Here is a 19223-nt window from a genome sequence, read left to right as displayed (position 1 = left end):
CTGGATCCAGATCCAAGTGTTTACATGTCTTCAGAGACGCAAATCTGGGCATCATGTTTCAGGAAGAATTGGGAGAAGCAAACTGGATATGGAAATGCCATGAGAGCAAGACACATCATGCTCCCCGAGCAGTAATTAAAGGAGAATCAAGTGCCTGGGAGACGGAGATCTTCCTTCCCAAAGCAGCAGCATCCATCCCTTTGCCGTGCCAGGGGAATGAGGCTCCTGCTTCAACCCCAAATGACCCCAAAATGGCTAAAAAGGCTCTGGCTAAACAGCCACAGGCAAAGGGCTACGCTAAAAGGGCACCTATAGGGTACCTAAAGGACAGCTGCTTGCTTTCCAGCCAAAAAAAGCACACGAGAGCTTGTGCTAGTGCATGAATAGTGGTTAATTCTGTGCCAATTAGGAGGTAAAATGCAGAAACGGAACTGCTTATTAAATTACAAATCATGCAGACTAAATCCGAAGATTATTTAACGCCAAGTGTTTCAGGGAGACACTTGCAAAACTGCGTTGGAATAATAATGTCACTGTGGAAGTGGTATTAGTCAAAGTAATGAAAATATAAATTAGGGAAGGCTCAGACAATAAAAAGGAAATATATATAGGTTAAGGAAAAGAAATACATAAAGTATCCGCGTTAAAGAATAAAACAACGTGCTTGGAGCAGAGTAATTTAGAGCCATTTTCCCCACAATCATATTTTCAACACCAATTTGTTATCTCATCCCAGTAAGCCAAAGAGATGATAAATATTAAAGATTTCTTTTGTAACCATCTGCCAGCAAGCGTCCTCATTACTAATAAAAAGAGTTGAGCCTCTTCTTGTTTTGCTGCTTCTGTGCAAACACACGAGGCCCAACCACTGATTTTCAGGAAACTGTTCCAAAATAGAGAACGTGGCGAAATGCAAGCATTTATCGAGCACTGCCTCTACCTAACAGGCAGAGGATGGGGAAAAGCTTCCAGCATCCTGCTGCCCTGCGCATCCCTGCATCCTCCAGAAATCTGCGCTCGTGTTTTTGGGGTGGGACGGATCCTGAGCCCTCCGTGGCACGCGAGTGGAGCGGAGGAGAGGTTTGCCTGCTCCACGCACACGTGCAAGACACCTTCAGCTCCCGGAGTGTGAGATAAGCAGCCAGCAGCTGTGCCCCAGGTTCGTTAGCACATCGCAATTAAATCATCCTGGGTGTAGCATCGCCGTCATTTGATAAGCAGATCTGGGTCCGGAGCTCGTCCCAGGCTGTGCAGAGTTAGCTCCTGCTCCACAGCCAGCACGAAGCTGCTCTCTGCTCGTCCCATCATTGCCTTCTTGCACACCGAGGGGACCAGGCTCTGCAAACCGACCCCAAACCTATCTTTTTCCACCCAAAAGAAACAAAACCCTCATCCTCCTGTCTTATATACCCACCCAGGCTGCACCATGCCCTTGCTCTTGCGCTCTTGCCCGTGCGCCGTGGTCACCTTGCTCCGGGGGACACCCAAACCACCCCCTGTTGGTGCTGCTCCTGCCACGGGCAGGATGCAGCCCCCGGGAGCTGCCAGCCAGCCCGGGCACCACGTCCTCTGTGGGAAAGGCCAGCCCCGGAGCTATAAAGAGCATCAGCCTGCCATGTCGCCGAGCTTTATTCGGCGCTGACACCGCGCCTTCGCTGCTTTTCCCACAGAAAGCCAGGGCCAGCCCGCCGCCTTCCTGGAATGCTGGTTTATCCCCAGCTTGATTTACAGGAGAGCCCAAAAGGAGCCTGGAGATAGAGGGGCTTGAAATGGGCCTCGCAGATCCTGCAGGAGCAGGGAAAAGGCTGGGAAAACACCCCAAAATTGGCCTGGCAGCGCTCAGGGGGGGACACATGGAGGTGACAGCACCCTCAATTTCTCCCCCATCCTCCCAGTCCTCTGCATCACCCCAGGACAGGCTATTTCTGCTGCCCCCTCAGCTATTTAAAGCCTGGAGCTCAGGGCAACAGCCCTGCCAGAGCAGCCAGCAATTACTGATTTGTGCTAACGAACGAGGAAACAACAGGAGACGGAGAGCCCTCGGTGCCCGCACCGCACGGGGCTGCCCACGGGGCCAAGGTGCCCACGCTGGGGGATGGGGGCAACAAAGCCACAATGCGTCGTTTGTGTACTGAACCACACATAAAAATGAGAATTTTATCTTTTTTTTTAGCCAAAACACATGAGATTTCACCCATTTCTCAAGTCCTGAAACACACAGAGCAAAACCTCCGGGACTTTGCCTGCGGACGCGGATCGCTGCCGCTGAAGGTCTGAGCTCCGAGGAGACCTGAGGGGTAAAACAGACGCTCGCACAAACACCAGCACCACCAGTTTCAACTGGGAACGATCTGGGAGGCGGCTCGGCAGCCAAAAAACTTCCCTCTGCAAAGCCACCCAGCTCTGCAGGTCCCCAGAAGCCTACCACGCTCCGCACGAAAGGCACATTTCCACGGGGCCAGGCCTGCCTGCTCCGGGAGATTAATTATTATTCAAGCGCAGATAAAACGAGCAAGTTAAACACGGCGATAAAGGGTTAGATAAAGCTGAGCTGTTTGCATTTTATGGCAAGGCAGGAGCTCGCTGCTAGGAGCTAACCAGACTCGGGCAGCTGGTGCAGCCTTTGGAAACGTGTCCCCGTGGCCGCAGCGGTGACCCTGCGTGCTGGTGGCCACACGGTTGCAAGATTCCTGCATTCCTGTGCTCGGCTTGCACTGGGAAAAGTGAAGGCTGGATGCACGTGGGGCTGCTGAGGGCAAAGGGCTGGGTTTCTGTGCTGGCCACCGGAGCAGTGGTGTGCCCCAGAGCCCTGCCGTATCCCTGTGCTGTGCGTCACCGGGAGCTGCGAGGACGCAGCAAGGTTGGTGTTGCCGCCTGATGGTCTCATGCTCATCCTCGAGCAGCTCTTACTGGTCCAGTAAAGGTGGGATGCTGGGCTGGAGGGTGTCCTCAGCTGTCCTGGAGCAAGGTCCAGCCTCATCCCTGGGGATGCTGAGCCACCAGGAGAGCGCACAGAGCCACGCTGCTCTGCGCCTTCCCTGCGCGCGCCGCTGGAGCAGCCACGACCTCGGAGAGGTTTCCAGACCCCGCCGCTGCTGGGAGCCGTTCCCAGGAATTTGGGGTGGGAGGAAGCAAGGAGAAGGGCAGGGAAAGCGTTTTGGGGATGCTGGCAGAGCACCCGTCATGGCTGGGGCGGGGAGGTGGGAACATTGGTGGGAGCATCCACTAGATATGGGAAGAGGGGGAGGACCCGCAGCTTTCGGGGGGCTGCACAGAGCCTTCCTCACTCCTCTTCCTCCTTCCCCACCCCTGCTTAATTCTCCCTCATCTGCACGGGGCCACGCGGTGCAGGGACCTCTGGAGCACCTCAGCAGGGACCCAGGGGCCTGGCAAAGGTGAGCGGATCCTCGGCGTGCGAAGCTGGAGGCAGCCAAGGGCGCTTTCCGTCAGGCCGGGGAACTTTCCAAAGGTTCCTCCCTGCCGCGGCCGAGCCAGCATCCTCCCTGTGCGCCGCGGTGGGGCCGGATCCTGGCCCTCTGCCCTGCGGGAGCAGCCCTGCTCCTTTAGCAGGAGCGTTCCCACCTCAGCACCAGCTCTCGGAGAGCAGGAGCAGCCCCGCTGCTGCCCCCCGGTCTCTCCCATCTCCCTGTGCCTGGGTTTTGCTGGTTGTTGGAAAGTGATGGAGGGAAAGGGAGGTGAGCTCCAACACCGAGCTGCGTTTGCCAGTGCCAAATTGTCCTTCCTCCAGCCCTTTTAGGAGGTTGTCACCAGGTTGGGGTCCTTTATAACCAGTTGGGGCTGCGAAGCTCCAGGCTGGGCGGCTGGGCTCGTTTAGGGCCGTGTTTGTGTGCGCTCCTCCTGGGTGTCCAACAGGTGGGTGTCCAAAAATTGGCATCTTTGGAGCCCTCCCGTGCTGCACAGGCAGGCAGGGGGTGCACGTGTGGACGGGGAGGTGTGAGCATGGACAGGAGAGATGCACACAGAGGTGGGGAGGACACAAAGGAGGGGAGATGGGCACAAAAAGGGGGAGATGGGCACATGTATGGATGGAGCAAGAGGTCCCCACGCACCCGGATCTGCCGCTGGGCCGACCCCGTGCCAGCACCACACTGTTATGGTCTGCGGGGCTCAGGCCAGGCTGGGGAATGGTTCTGGCACCGGCGGTTCCCTGGGAAAGGGAAATAACTCAGAAAAATAACGCAGAAAATAACAAATAATGCAGAAAACACCCGGGGAGCAGCCCACGGTGGGGGGGTGAGGAGGAGCTGCACCCCCTGGGCACGGTCTGCGTGCACGCTGCCGTGCCAGGCTTCAAGGCAGAGGTGCAGAAAATGAGTGTTTGGCAGCAGAAGCAGCAAACAGGGACTTTTACACCCATTTCTACGGCATCCCAAGCCCCCAGGTCCTGCTGCCTCCGCCCAACCCACCCACGGCTGCTTTGTCCGTGGGGCCTCAGCTGGGAAACTCGGCCGGGCGTGGGGAACGGCTCCGCTGCCACCGAGCATCCGAAATGCCGACGGCTTTTCCAGGCTGCTCCCAGCCTCATCCAGCTCCGGGGTGGCTCCGTCCCTCCCCGCCCAGCCAGATCCCACTCAGACCAGTGGCCGCACCAGCAAAAAACGCCCTGGGAGTCCTGGTGGTGGGGATTTGCTGGTAGGCAGCAGCCCCACTGCTTTCGCTTGGAGCTCCCGGAGCAAATAATTACAGGAGGCAGCAGGCACAGGGTACACGGTGACAGATCCCAGCACGAGGCTCCCCGACACAGTGATTTTGTGTAGGTTTTGGGTACGGGCTCCTCTTGCAGCTGAAGCCTCCAGGTCCCCTGCCCTGCAGGAAAATTCCTTCTGTGCCCCCATGCGCTCACGGGGCCCCAGAGGCAAAGAGGGCGGTGGGAGGAAGGATTGCAGTCCCCATCCTACAGCCTGCTCCTGCTCGGGGGGGTTCCCCAAGGCTGTTTCCACCTCCCCAGGCCCATGTGGGGTGACCTGGAGAAGTGACAGCCCTGGGGAGCCCGGCGGGACCCCAAAATCCCCGGGGTGGCTACGGCAAGCAGGAGCGTGCCAAGGGCGCGCCTCCAACGTGCTGGTGTTCAGCTGGTGTTTCTCATTGCTTTGCTTGCTATTTAAATATAGATCCTGAAAAAATATCTATTTAAACGTTAAAGCAGGGTTTATTTCAAAAGTGAAAGTTCACGCTGGCAGAAAAACCTTTCCTTTTAGCCAAAAGCCCCAGCCCCGGCACTCCCAGGACCCCTTGGCCTTGCTCCAGGTCTGCTCCTGAGTCCTCAGCTTTGGGTGCTGGGGGGCCACCTCCCGGCACAAGCCGCTCCCGCACCCCATCCCTGGGGGTGTCCGGGGGGGGCAGGAGGGGCAGAGCACCCCAAGAAGGGCAGGGGGCTCCTGGGGGCCACCACGGTCCCCAGGGATGGGGATGGGAGGTGGGAAGGTTGAGGGGTCCCCAAAAAGGTTGCCAGGGGAAGGGAGGAGTGGGGTGGTCGGGGGGTGATCCCCAAAAACGATGCCAGGGGGAGAGGTGTGGTTGGGGGGGGGATACCCAAAAAGGATGCTGGGGAGAGGAAGGGGGATGAGCAGGGTATTTGGGGGGGGGGGCAGGAAGGATGCCGGTGGAAGGAGAAGCAGGGTGATTTTTTTGGGGGGGGGGGACCCCCCAAAAAAAAAAACGATGCCGGGGGAGGGAGGAGCGGGACGGATTGGGCGGGACGGGGCGGGACGGGGCGCTGGGGACGGCCCCCCCCGGGGCTCCGCTCTCCTTCTCCCGGCCCCGCTCCGGGGCGGGGCGCGCCCGGCACCGGCACCGGCACCGGCACCGGCACCGGCACCGGCACCGGCACCGGCACCGGCCCCGCCGCGCCGCCCCCGCATGAAGGTGCGCGGGGCCGGGACCGGCACCGGCACCGGCACCGGGGGCGCAAACGGGGAGGCGGCGGCGCGGCGGGGGGCGGCGGCGCTGGGGCCCCGGTGCCGCTTGGAAGCGGGGAGAAGCGGGCTGGAGAGGGGTCCCGGAGGTCCCCCACCGCCCTCCGGTGGGCTCGGGGGGGACGGGAAGAGGCTGCCGGTGCTGCTGAGGAAGATGCACTTGTTCCGGAGCTCCAGCTACGAGATCCGGCTGGAGGGAGAAGGGGGAAGCTTGCCCCGCATCCAGGGAATCCGCTGGGTGAGTGGGGACGCGGGGACACGGGGACAGACGTGGGGACACGGGGACAGACGTGGGGACAGACGTGGGGACAGAAGGGGAATGGGGACGGACACGGGGACACGGGGACAGCAGGGGCGTGGGGACGGACATGGGGACTGCAGGGACAGGGGGACAGTAAGGGCAGGGGGATGGACATGGGGACATGGGGGTAGCAGGGATGTGGGGACAGCAGGGACATGGGGACGGGGGGACATGGAGACAGACATGGGGACAGTGGGGGCATGAGGACAGACGTGGGGACAGTGGGGACATGGAGACAGCAGGGACGTGGATACAGATATGGGGACAGCAGGGACATGGGGACAGCAGGGACAACAGTCACCAACCCCACCTGCAGGAGCCCCCAGCACCCCTCAGCATCCCTCCCTGCGCCCGGAGGGCTGGGGGCTGTGAGGTGGAGCCGAGCGGGACCCCCACCCTTATCGCAGCCCCCAGCCCCTCTTTATAGGGCCCCCCCAGGTGGGCTGGCAGGGGGCCCTGAGCTGCACCCTGCTCCGGTTTGCAGCCTGCGGGGCCAGGCGTGCGGCGAGCACCCTTGGGTGGCCGCCAGCCCCGGCCCCTTCTCCGGGGCGCAGCGGGGGCACGAAACGAGCCCGGGGCCGTCGCGCTCCAGCGCTCGGCACCCGGGCAGAGCACCCCGACCTGCAGCCAGCCAGCAGGAAACACCTTCCCTGTGCCCGTGGCACGCAGGGTTCAACACGTTCCCTCCCCGCTGGCGGCTCAGCCCGTTTCTCCAGGCGGAACCGGTCGCTTGGCAGCGGGACGGTGCCCAGCGCCACGGCCTCCGGCCCCCCAGCCCGCTGCCAACCCCCTTTGCCAGCCCCTGGGGTCCCCGCTGGTGGCCCCCCGCTGTCCCCCGGGTGCTGGAGGTGGCCGCAGGCACCCGATGTCCCAGCCGAGCCCCGTGGCCGCCCGCCTTCCCCTTCCCACGCTGCCTGAGCCGGCACAAACGTTTTTAAGGACTAAGGAGAAATCGCTTTGCGTGCTTTTGTGCCGTCTGCAAGCTCTTTCACAAGCAGAATTCTCTTTTTTTTTTTCTTTTTTTTTTCTTTCCCCTCCCCTTCGTTCTGATGTTTTCCTCCCCAGAACGTGCAGGGACTGCCTCCCTTTGGGGTATTTTTATTTAAAGAGCAGAGGGCTCGGGACAGCAGCAGGTCGCGGCGCCTGCTGGTTTCCAGTGCCGGGCTACCAAAAATCTGGCAAAATCTGACAGCGCGGTGGCACGTGCAGCGTGGCAGGAGCGTCCCCTCCTGTGTGGCTCCCCCCTGATGGGCATTTGAGGGGATTCTTTTGGGGAGGGGGACAGAGGGGGTGTTTTCCCCTGTTTTTGCAGGTCTGAGGGTGCTCGGGTGGTTGGGAGCCGTCTGGCTGTGCCTAGGTGACGCAGTGTCCCTTGTCCCCACGGCACCAAGCTCCTGGAAACTCCTTGTCGTGTGTGGCTCTGTCCCGTCCCTCTTGGGGACCCTCTTGCCTGTCCCCACAGCCACCAGCTCTCCTCCAGCTCTGCTCTTTGCCACGAGGCTCCGGCGTCCCCAAAAACTGCACCCATCCCGCAGCACAAGCGCCGTCGTCACCGCGTCCCTGGAGAGGTCCCCTTGGAGACCCCTCCCCGGCGAGGGTCCCGGGGGGGGGGGGGGAAGCCAGCCCCTGGCTGTCTGCCGTGCCTTTGGAGCCTGCGGATGGGCGAGGACTTTCTCCGGAGCCGTAAAGCCTGAAATAGCTCCTGTTGTTTTTCCTCGGGATCCCAAACAAAGCGGCGCGCGAGCGCGGAACGGTCGCTGCCGGCCTTGGCCGCTCGCCCGCGGCTGCCGGATTTCTGGAGACCGGCAGGATCTCAGCGCCCCCGTGTCCCGTAAGCAGGAAGATGGAAACAGGCAACTCCTTCGGAAGCGCTTTGGAGACGGCGGCCGCGATGCTGCGACGACCTGGGGGGGGGGGGACATCCTGTGGGGCCAGCCCTGGGAACTCACCCAGCTCCCGTGCGCAGGGAGCGGGTGTGCTTGGGGAGGCGTTTTGGGGGGATTTTGCCCAACTTTTCCAGAGCTGGTTTTGCAACGAGCAGGGAGAAACCTCCCCGCGCAGCCGTCCTTGGGTTTTTCTCGGTCTCCTTCGCCGTCCTTGCTTCGAGGAGGACCGTGGCACGTCCTGGCTCTCGGCCCCAAGGACAGACCCGCGTCGCGGGGTGACGGCGAAGCCCGTCCCGTGCGGGGCCGGCGCGGGTGGCATCGCCCTGCGGGTCCCTCGGGAGGCAGCTCCACGCTCCTCAGCCCGGGCTCCAGTTTGCAAACATTTGCTCTGCGATTGCCTGAGCGTTTCCTGCTCCGCGGGGCGTCACGGGACTCGGGAAAGTTTGCAGAGTGAGTAAGCGGCGGCGCCCCGACTTTGGTGACAGCGGCCAGGCTGGGAGCGTCCCCGGGGACCTGCCACTTGTTTTCCATCTGTCCCCCGACTCCCAAATTACTCCCGAGCCTCTTGCAAACTGCTGCCTGAGGGCTCGAGCTCCAGAGGAAGAAGAGGAGGAGGAAGAAGCCCTGGGGGTTTGGGAAGGGCTGAGGCAGGCAGAGCACCCGGCCGTGCGCCCACCTCCATCACCTGCCTGCACCCAGAGGTGCCGGGGCCGTTTGGTTTCCCCTCAGCTCCCTGCTGGGTGTTTTTTTTCCCCTCGAATTCCCTCGCAGAGGAGGATTCTGCAGCTCGTCGCCCTTGAATTCCATCACTGGGGCTTCCATCAGGGCCGTCCCTCTTGCTGGGGTTGCCCCCACCACCGCCACCAGCCCGGAGCCAGCAGATTTGAGGAGGATCCGGCCCAGAAGATGCCAAATCGCCAAAATTACATTCTGAGCACCCACCCCTCCACCACCACCCCCGAGTGCTTCAGGACCCTTCTCAAAGCAACCAGAAACAACCAGGGGGGGATCCCACAAAGCCTCCCCCTGGGGACAATCCCCCGCAGCACCCGAGGAGGATGCTCCTCGCTGCGTTTTGGGGTTAACGCTTTGAGGGCAGCGGCTGCCTCCGTGGAAAACTGGTCTGACTGGGCTGGGATGCGCTGGGGACGGATTCAGCACATGTCTCGGAGAGGACAGGTTGTTTGTTCAGGGCCGTGGCCGTGTGGGAGGTGAAACATCCCTCGAGGTTTAACCGGAGCTGTTGGTTTTCGGAGCGGACGAGGATGGTGCGAGCAGCTGGAAGCGTTTCCATCTCATCCAGCAGCCCCGTTGGGTGCCCGGAGTGGATTTTTTTTTTTTTTTTTTTGGCAACGCCACGCTTTCGTGATGCCTGGCAGGGTCTGTGGCTTTGGATCGCAGCACGCACCCTGCACGCGGAGGCGGCTCCCAGCAGTTCCCGACGGTGCCGTGATGGATTGCTCCAGGAAGGAGTCCCCGAGCCCAGCAGGGCGATGCTATTTCGGGACTGGCCTTGGTGAACGGCGGAGATGTTGGAGGAGCTGCTTTAGAAAACAGCTCTGGGTCAGCCCATCGCGTGTCGAGCCGGTGTCAGTTAAACAAAGCAAGAACTCAGCGGGTGACCGGGGTTTCCGTCCCTAAAAGATGAATTTTTACCAAGCAAGGGTTTGGAGAAGGAGGGAGAGGCTCAGCACCGAGGTACGAGAGCTGCAAAGGGCAGGGAGGAGCTCCCAGGGATGACTTTGGGGCTCAGCTTCACGAGCACCACCAGGGAGGGGAATTATCTTCTGCCCCCTCCCAGCGACTCGCAGCTCGGTCCTCCTGATCTGGAAGCGGTGCCTTTGCACGGGACAGAGATTTTTGGCCTCCCTTTAACCCACCCAGCCCCTTTCTGCAGCAAATTCAGCGTCCCCGGTGCCCTGCGGCAAGGAGTGCCCCTGGTCTGTGCCCCCCTGCCCACCCCATTTCATTCATGTCTGCTCCTTCGACTTGCAAGAGACCCTCGTTGGCTTCCTATTGGGTTGGGTTCCTATTTTCTTCCCTTCCTGCCAACACCCATCCCACTATTTGCATTTTTTACAGCTACGGGGGCCTGGGCTCCTGCTGCGCTCGAGGAGTAACCATCAGCCCGGAGCCTCTGACCACGAACAAGGGGAATTTGGGCTTTTTTCCCTCCCATACCCCATCCTCACCTATGTCTGGGCTGAATTTCACCCACGGCTCTGCTTCCCTGCTGGGAACGCAAAAACTCATCCCCAGGAGGCTCCATCCCCCCGTGCACCTGAACCTTAGTGCTGAATGAGACCGCACCGTGTCGGCACGGGAGCTTCCAGGGTCCCCCCTAAAATCCTTTGGGGAAAAACAAAACAAAACAAAAAACTTCAATTTTGCCACCTGCAGCCCTCCGTCTGGCCGCTGAGCTCCTGGAGTTGTGGGACCACCACGTCCCGGTGCTGCTCCTGTTTAGTTTCCAGGATTTATTGCGTGAGCTTTTCTGGCTGTGCCTTGATCCGGGACCAGTCCCTGATGTGTTACCTGCAAAAAGGGGTTTGGGCGGGCTCAAGGACATGGACAAAACTCATCCTCATCATCGCTCTCTGCCATCCTCGTCCTGCTGGCAGCGGGTCCGCTCCTCCAGCTCTTTCCTCTGGAGTTTGTGATCTTTTTCCCCCTCCTCGTTTGGAGCCGGCTTCAAAGCTGGAGGAAAAACTTGGGGCCTTCCCTCTCCCTGCCTTGGGGCCGCTCCGGCTTCCCGTGGGGCTTTCTGATGTCCCCCCCCCCGAGTGGCGTTTGCTCCGTGGCTCCAATAAGGCTCCTTTGATCCTTGTTTGTGAGGGTTTTACTTTTAACTTCCTTCTTTTATCTCCTGGCTCGCTTGTTTGAATGCGCTTTCCGTCCTGGAGTTAAACATCACCGCCGGGGGGGGCGTTTCGCAGGGTCAGGTCCCTGGTGTGCAAGGCCCCCAAGCCACCAAACCCTTTTTTTTTGGTTTTCCAGACCCCGCTTTTGGACACTGAGTCCTCGCTGGAGTATGGACACAGCCTTACCCAGGTGGGTGCACAGGGGATGCCCCCAAGGGCATGAGTTTGGTGCTTGGAGAAGGGGCGAGGGGGGGCAGAAACGTCTCCAAGGCTACGGTGGGTAGGGGGCCGTGGTGGGATGGGCAATCCCTTGGGCTCCTGGGTTCCTGGGGCTGGGGATGGAGGTCTTGGGGTGCTGGGATGGGGTCAAGGCATGGCACCCCGGCACCAAATTGGGGACGTTGAGCAGGAAGCCTCCTGGCGTGGAGGTGTCCGTCACTGCCCCTGCCCTCCTGGCCACCCCACAAACCATATAACCTCATTTCTCCCCCCCAGGCATCCTCGGAGAAGATCTGGCGAGCCGGGAAGCTCCTCTTCACCCACCTCACCAGCACCTGCCCTGGTCTCATCCGGGACCACAAGCATCACCTGCGGCACCACAGGTGGGACAGCGAGGGGCTGCCAAGGACCCTCCGAGGAGAGCTTGGCCGTGCTCCTGGGTGCTGCAACCCCATTTTGGGGGCATTTCTCAACACTTCTCCCCCTTGCAGGCAGTGCTGCTCGGGGAAGGAGCTGGTGGACTGGCTGCTGAACGCGGGGCTGGGCGTCCAGACGCGGAGCCAGGCTGTCGGGGTGGGCCAAGTGCTGGTGGACGGAGGGGTCCTGACGCACGGTGAGCACCACCGGGGGTCCTCTGGGCCTTTGGGTGCTGGGTGCACCGGGTCACCCGGCTCCTGTGGTCTCCCTTGGGTGCTTGTGGTGCCACGCACGCCCAAGCTGATGTGCATTTCCACCCCGCAGTTAAACAGGAGTGGCATTTCCAGGACAAGGACACGCAGTTTTATCGCTTCGCCGAGCTGGAGCTGAGCCCCGAGCCCGGCGCGGGGCTGCGGGACGCGGAGGAGCTGCTGGAGGCCGTGGCTTTCCTGGCCCAGCTGGGTCCCGACGCGCTGCTCACCATGGCCCTGCGCAAGCCGTGAGTGCCTGGGGGGCTCCCAGGGGGCCGGGGGGGCTCGTTGGGACCCTGCTCCACGCAGCTCTGGAGATGCCAAAGGTTGCTGCGGATGGGGTGCGCCGAGCATCCCTTCCCCAGCTGCCAGGTCGAGGACTTGAGGGGATGCCACCCGGAGCAAAGTGGCACCCGAGGAGGTGGCAGGGAGGGGTGCAGGGCCCTGGGGTGCTCACGGTGGCCGCTCACCCGCCCTTCTCCTGCCAGGCCAGCCCAGCGCACGGAGGACGAGCTGGAGCTGATATTTGAGGAGCTGCTCCACATTAAAGCCGTGGCTCACCTCTCCAATTCGGTGGGTGCCCCCCACACCTTCCTCCATCCCCTCCCAAATCCTCCTGCACCCTCCTCCTCCTCTCCTGGCCCTCTCCAGCAGTGCCTGGGGCCCCCTGCCACCCCGTCACCCCATCCCGAGCGTGTCCCCTCCTCGCTTGGCCCTAAGGGTGGGCGCCTCTTGCCGCAGGTGAAGCGGGAGCTGGCGGCCGTGCTGATGTTCGAGTCACACCAGCGAGCTGGCACCGTGCGTGAGTACCGAGTAGCTCAGATGTCCCCAAGGACAGGATGTCCCCAAGGACAGGGTCCCCAGGCGGGGTGGACGTTGCCCTCGGTGCGGAGGCTCCAGCTGGATTTTCTTGGACCGGGGACGGTGGGGCTGGATGGTATGGGGCTGATGAGGGATTCTGGGGGTCTCCCCAGAGAAAACCCATCGTTTTTTTTCCCCGCAGTGTTCAGCCAAGGAGACAAAGGCACCTCGTGGTACATCGTCTGGAAGGGCTCGGTGAACGTGGTCACCCACGGCAAGGTGGGTGCGTCCCTGCGCGGCCACCTTGTCCCCGATACCACCGGGTGCCGAGGCGTGGGGCTCTCCAGACACCCTGCATCCCCCACCCGGAGCAGGGGACCGGGGTTTTCACCCCATCCCTGTCCCCCCGCAGGGTTTGGTGGCCACCCTGCACGAAGGGGACGATTTTGGGCAGCTGGCACTGGTGAATGATGCGCCCCGGGCGGCCAGCATCATCCTGCGGGAGGACAACTGCCACTTCTTGCGGGTGGACAAGCAGGACTTCAACCACATCCTAAAGGTGGGCAGGGGGTCCGGGGGGGTCCCATGTTGGGCACGGCACCAGCACCCCATCCTGGGCACCCTCCCGGCGCTGTGGGATGCGCAGAGCCATGGGGTTTGTAGGGTAGGGCAGTTCTCCGCGTGCCGATGTGATTTTTGGGGCGCTCCCCAAAACGTGGTGCTTTCCCTTGGCCACCTTCCCCCTGTAGGACGTGGAGGCCAACACCATGCGGCTGAAGGAGCACGGGAAGGTGGTGCTGGTGCTGCAGAAAAACCTGCAGGGTGGCAGCAGCCAGCCGGCCACGGCACGGAGCAGCAGGTGACAGCCTCCTGTCCCCATCCCTCCTTCCCGGGGCTGCCACCCCACATTTCCTGCCCTTCGGCCACCTCCCTGGCCGTGGCCGGGCTCCGCAGCCCCATTCCAGGGGTAGGATGGGGAGGGCACTCTGCGATGCGCCCCATCCTCTGCCCCCAGGTACCTGGTGATGGCCGGGACGCCGGAGAAGATCCTCGAGCATCTGCTGGAGTTCATGAGGCTCGACGCCACGCTCTACGACCCCGTGGGTAGGTGGGGACCTGGCACAGGGGGTCCCGGCAAGGGGATCCCTGCTCCCCGTGTTGTCACCACTCCAGGAGTTGAACCAAAAAAGCCACTTTTCTCACCGCAAAATCCCTCGCCCGGGCTGGGAGAGAGGAGCAGCTCCGGAGCATCTCCTCCCTCCTCGCCCACGGCCCCGCGCCTCCCTTCGGAGAGCAGCAGAAGAGGGTGAGGCAGGAGCTGGGAGCCAGGAGATGTCCCCAGCGGGCAAAAAATGCGAGCTGCTGAGCTGGCGCCAGCCGAGGCCGCTTGGAGTCGAATCTCCTCCGAGCGCGGAGCTTTCCCCTTCTTTTCAAAGTTAAAAAAATTTGCTCAACCCTTTCCCGGGCATTTAGGAGCAAAAAGTGACCGGCAAGGAGCCTGCTTGCTGTGGGTGGGGGGGGAGATCCCAGGGCAACCCCAAAGGGGCCAGGGGTGTCGCCGACCCGCTGGGGGTGTCACGAAGGGTGGTGGGGGCTGTCCTGCTCTCTTCCAGACACCCTCCTGGGGGATTTCCTGCTCACCTACACCGTCTTCATGCCGACCTCGCAGCTCTGCAGAGCCCTGCTGCACCAATATCCTTCTGTGGCTGGACTGGGGGGGTCCACAGCGTGCACCCCCTCGCTGGGGACCAGCGGGCTCAGCTTGGCCCCTGCCACCCCAGTGGGACACCAGGGTTTGGCTGTGGGAACCCCAAACCCCGCAGGCACATCCCCGTTCCCATCCCATCCTGGTGGGTGAGGGGGTCCCCTCGCTGCCCTGCCCGCTCCCCCTGCTCCGCGCCACCTCCCCCAGCCCCACGCCAGTCCAAACCAGTGCCCTTAACTGGTCCCAGTTTCCGCGCGGAGCCGCTGGAGGGCTCGGAGCAGGAGAAGGCCACCTACTCCCTGCACAAACGCCGCAAGATCCTGCGCTTGGTGAGCCAGTGGGTGCTGCTCTACGGCCGCCTGCTGCAGGGCGACCGCAGCACCACGGCTCTGCTGCAGGTACCGGGGGCTGGGGGGGCGTCCCCGGGAGGGGTCCGGCCACCGCCACGCAGCGCTGACCCCCCCTTTGCCTCCCCCAGAACCTCGCCGATTTGGCGAGCCGGGACCCCCGCCTGGGAGGGATGGTGCAGGAGCAGGAACGCCGGCGGACCCGAGTGTGAGTTCTTTCCCCCCTGGGGGGGTCGTGGAGAGCAGCCGGACCCCCGGTGTCACCCCGGTGTCCTTGTCCCCACGGGGGTCCCCAGGAGGGTGCCGTTTCACCTGTTCCGGGGGGGTTTTAACACCTCTCTCCGTGCAGGTTGGAGAACGGAGATGGCAGCGTTTCTCCCCAGCCCAAGGTAAAGGGGGTGGCAGGTCGGGGGGAGTGGGACCCCCCCCAGGAGAGGGGTGGCTTTGGGGACGGCATCGTGCCCGCTCTCTCCCACCTCGGGCACAGGCTCGGAGCTCCGTGAGCTGGCTGGCGAGCCAGGAAGAGGCGGCTTTGAGCAGCAGCTGTGCCTTACGAGCCCAGGATAAAGGTAGGGGGGCTCCCGGGGGGGGGCATCCCCTTTCCTCCGGCCACCCTGCTGAAGAATGAACGCCCGCAGTGCCCTACGAGATCTACAGACCCGACCACTCGTGCCTCGTCACGGTGCTGCCCATCAACGCCTCGGTGCGGGACGTCCTGCGGTCCCTCGCCCCCCAGCTCGGCCGGGACCGGGAGCACCTCCTGGTGAAGGTGAATTCGGCTGGAGGTGAGCATCCGTGTCCCCCCCCCCCGGGGGCACCCTGGGGTCCCTCTCCCGTGATGAGGGGAGCTGCAGGATCATCGCCCTGCCTCCTGCAGATAAAGTGGGGCTGCAGCTGGACGCCGTGGGGGTGTTCACCTCGCTGGGGCTCAACGAGCGGCTCTTCGCCGTGAGCGTGGAGGAGCTGGGAGGCTTGGTGAGCACGGGGACAGTGCTGGGGGGGGGTCAGCACGGGGCTGGGAGCTCCTGGAGGGGGACAGCGGCGTGGTTAGGGTGCTGTGGGGGGTGGGAAGCGGGCTGGGTATCACTTGGCCCCGTGGAGCGAGGCTGCTCCCGCTCGCTCCTGGTCCCTCTGTGGGTCCTGGGGGTGATGGGGGGGGGCAGGAGCCAAGATAGAGGTGGGGGGGGTTGAGTGGGATGAGCAAGAGGTGATGGAGCCATGAGCAATTTAGGGTCATCCATGAGCCACGCTGAGCTATATAGGGTCATCCATGGGTTATGCTGAGCTATATAGGGTCATCCATGACCCATGCTGATCTATATAGGGTCATCCATGACCCATGCTGATATAGGGTCATCCATGAGTCGTGCTGAGCAATATAGGGTCATCCAGGAGCCATGCAGAGCTTTATAGGGTCATCCATGAGCCATGCTGGAGGTGGTGGATAGGGTTTGGTGAGCTGAGCGACGGGCAATGGGGGAACCCAAGGCAGCAGAGGAAGAGGAGCAGTGAGGCAGGCTGGAGACGATGAAGGGGGTGCATGGGGCAAGCCAGAGGTGCTGCAGGGGGGTCCCGAGCCTACCTAGAAGCGATGGAGGAGGCTCGGTGAGCCCAGCCACAAAGGGGCATGGCTCCGACCCCAGCCCCTCACCCTTCCCCTGCGTGCAGACCCCCCACCCCGAGCAGCTGGGCCCCCACGTCGGCTCCTCCGAGACCTTGGACCTCATCAGCTCCAAGGACCTGGCGAGCCACCTGACGGATTACGACTGGAACCTCTTCAAGAGCATCCACCAGGTACGGGGCAAGCGCCCGGATCGGGATCTGGAAGGGGAAACCTCCCCCCGAGACCCCCCCCCCCCTTTGGCCACCCCCTCGGTCACCCTCAGGCCCCCCGCCGGCCCCGCAGGTGGAGATGATCCACTACATCGTGGGGCCGCAGCAGTTTCACGAGGTGACCACGGCCAACCTGGAGCGCGTCATGCGGCGCTTCAACGAGCTGCAGTACTGGGTGGCCACGGAGCTCTGCCTCTGCCCCGAGGTGGGCAGGAGAGCCCAGCTCCTCCGCAAGTTCATCAAGCTGGCTGCGCAGTGAGTGTCCCCGTCCCCGTCCCCGTCCCCGTCACCATCGGGACCATCTGGGGGTCTCCAAGCTGAGCCCAGCCCTGCCCGCAGCCTCAAGGAGCAGAAGAACCTCAATTCCTTCTTCGCGGTGATGTTTGGGGTCAGCAACACGGCCGTCAGCCGCCTCGCCAAGACCTGGGAGGTAACGGGTCCCCCCCGGGATAGAGCCGGGTCCCCTGGGCTAGAAAAGGGATTGGGGTGGCCGGGCTGCTGGGATCCGAGCTGACCCCAAAAGGTTTGGGGGTGTAGGGGGGCAGGATGTGCCCGTGCATCCGTGGTTGGATCCCAAATCCGTGCACCGTGGTGGAAACGGGCTCCAAGCTCCCCTGGAGAGGGACATTGGGATGGGGGGCTCAGAGGTGCCCCAAGATTTAAGGGAGGGGGTTCAGGTGTAGTTGGGGGGATGCATGGGGCCATCCTGACCCCCCCTCTCCGCGCAGAGGCTGCCCCACAAGATCCGCAAGCTGCACGCAGCGCTGGAGAGGATGCTGGTGAGCGCGGACACTTTGTGCAGAGCTGGGGAGGGGGCACGGGGTTGGAGTAGGGGGCAGAGTGGGGGGGCATTCCCTTCTCCCAAATTTGGGGCCGTGCCAAGCACCAGGGCATCGGAGCCCCCTCCCCTGGAGACCCCCACCCCGCTGAGCTCCCGCTCTGTCCCCAGGACCCGTCGTGGAACCACCGGGTCTATCGCCTGGCCGTCGCCAAGCTGAGCCCCCCCATCATCCCCTTCGTCCCCCTCCTCCTCAAAGGTGGGTGCCGCAGCTCTGGGGGCCATTTGCACGCACCCAGCCCTCCCCAGGGAGCAGGAATCTGAGCCGGGGGCTCGCTTTGATCCCCAAATCCCCCCCCCTTGTTGCAGACATGACCTTCATCCACGAGGGCAATCGCACGCTGGCCGAGAACCTCATCAACTTTGAGAAGATGGTGAGTGCCGGGGGGGTCCGGGGGGGTCCCTCCTTGCTGTCCCCTGGGGAGGCAGACCCAGAGCATCCACACAACATCACGAACCCCCCCCACTCTCCTCCGGGGAGCAGGACCCCCTTGCTGATGGGGTGGGGGTCACGGGGCGGCTGTTGCTCAAGCTGCAGGGGGGGGGCAAAACGGTGCCAGGTGGCAGCAAGTGACCTTTGTGCATTGCCCACAGCACATGATGGCCAAGACTGTGCGTGTCCTGCAGCGCTGCCGGGGTCAGGCGCACGGTGAGTGCCCCCTGGGGTGGGGGGCGAGTTGAGGTCCCCCCCCTTGGGGCCATAGCTCAGCTTCTGCTCTCCCTCCGCACCCAGCTCCGCTGTCCCCGCTGCGGAGCCGCTCCCCGCACCGCCCGGAGGACCCCAAGGCCGTCAGGATGAGCACGTGTACGTTGGGTGTTGGGGCTACGTGGGCGCCCACCGTCCTTCCCTGGGGGGCACCCTGAGGGCAGCAGCTTGGCTGCAGGGGGAGAAAATTGGGCTGGGGGTGGTGGAGCCTTGGGGCGTGCAGGGGTGGAGGGCGAGCTCCTGCTCCCTGCCATCCCCAGCTGGGCGTTGCTTTGCCCCGTGGAACAAGCCTGGTCCTGCTCCTACAGCTCCTGGGGGTGATGGGGGGGGTCCATGGGATGGGATAAAAGTGATGGGGGGGGATTTTGGTGTGTTGGGTGAGAGGAAAGGGAGGGGGACCCGTGTGCCGTGCTGGAGGTGGTGGAGGAGGTTCAAGGAGCTGAGCTAAAGGTGATGGAGGGGATCAGAGAGAATAGGTGGAAAAAAATAGAGGGGATTTCGGTGAGCTGGGCAATAGGGGGTGGAGGGGGAGCCAAAAACCAAGCGGGAGGTGATGGAGCAGGACCCCTGAATCCGGCCGTGGGGGGTGCACGAGCCGAGCGGGGGGTGATGGAGGGGGCTGAGGGAGCCCGGCTCTGAGCCCAGCTCTCCACCGCAGGCTCGGAGCAGTCCCTGAGCGTGCGGAGCCCCGTCTCCACCTGGGCCTACCTGCAGCACCTGAAAGCCATCGACAGCCAGAAGGAGCTGCTGCGGCTCTCCCGAGACCTGGAGTCCTGACGGGCAGGAAGGGGAACGGAGCAGGGACGCAGCGGGGACGTGCCACAGCGCACGTGTGTGCCGGATGGGGGGCAGCCCTCAGCTCTGCTCCCCACAGCTCAGGGCGCACGGGGACACCCTGGAGCTGGCCAAGAGCCTCTGCTCGGCCGTGCCCCAGACCCCAAAACCCCGGCCCTGGCAGAGCACAGCAGCCAGGAGCCCACCGGGGGGGGGCTGCGGGCAGGCGAGGCCACGGACAGCGGGGTGGGGAGCCCCCACGCAGCGAGCAATAGAGGTATTTTTGTATGCACGGCTGCAGTCACCTTTCTTCGCCACGCAGCAGCCCCGGTTCACCCCTTGCAGGAG

The 19223-nt window shown here is 62.9% G+C and overlaps 1 protein-coding gene across 2 annotated transcripts; it reads left to right on the top strand.

The window, feature by feature from the left end:
- The first annotated feature begins 5786 nt into the window (after nucleotides 1–5786).
- On the top strand, nucleotides 5787–19167 carry RAPGEF3 (Rap guanine nucleotide exchange factor 3). Of its 2 annotated transcripts, none has more exons than XM_068663425.1 (27): nucleotides 5787–6174; nucleotides 11121–11174; nucleotides 11480–11586; nucleotides 11695–11816; nucleotides 11945–12119; nucleotides 12360–12444; nucleotides 12613–12673; nucleotides 12875–12951; nucleotides 13085–13231; nucleotides 13422–13531; nucleotides 13688–13776; nucleotides 14286–14364; nucleotides 14625–14775; nucleotides 14856–14932; nucleotides 15074–15113; nucleotides 15212–15293; nucleotides 15363–15509; nucleotides 15602–15699; nucleotides 16393–16518; nucleotides 16631–16812; nucleotides 16897–16987; nucleotides 17286–17336; nucleotides 17507–17594; nucleotides 17705–17769; nucleotides 17990–18044; nucleotides 18129–18200; nucleotides 18760–19167. In XM_068663425.1, the coding sequence occupies exons 1-27, from the start codon at nucleotides 5881–5883 to the stop codon at nucleotides 18876–18878; spliced, it is 2844 nt and encodes a 947-aa protein (XP_068519526.1). In that variant the 5' UTR covers nucleotides 5787–5880; the 3' UTR covers nucleotides 18879–19167. The 2 variants fall into 2 exon arrangements, with proteins under 2 accessions (XP_068519526.1, XP_068519527.1); XM_068663426.1 differs by lacking the exon at nucleotides 5787–6174 and adding an exon at nucleotides 9690–9821.
- Nucleotides 19168–19223: the final 56 nt, after the last annotated feature.

Source organism: Anas acuta, chromosome 29 (assembly GCF_963932015.1).
Source record: "Anas acuta chromosome 29, bAnaAcu1.1, whole genome shotgun sequence".
In the NCBI taxonomy this organism is placed as follows: Eukaryota; Metazoa; Chordata; class Aves; order Anseriformes; family Anatidae; genus Anas; species Anas acuta.
This window is presented reverse-complemented; position numbering and strand designations above follow the sequence as displayed.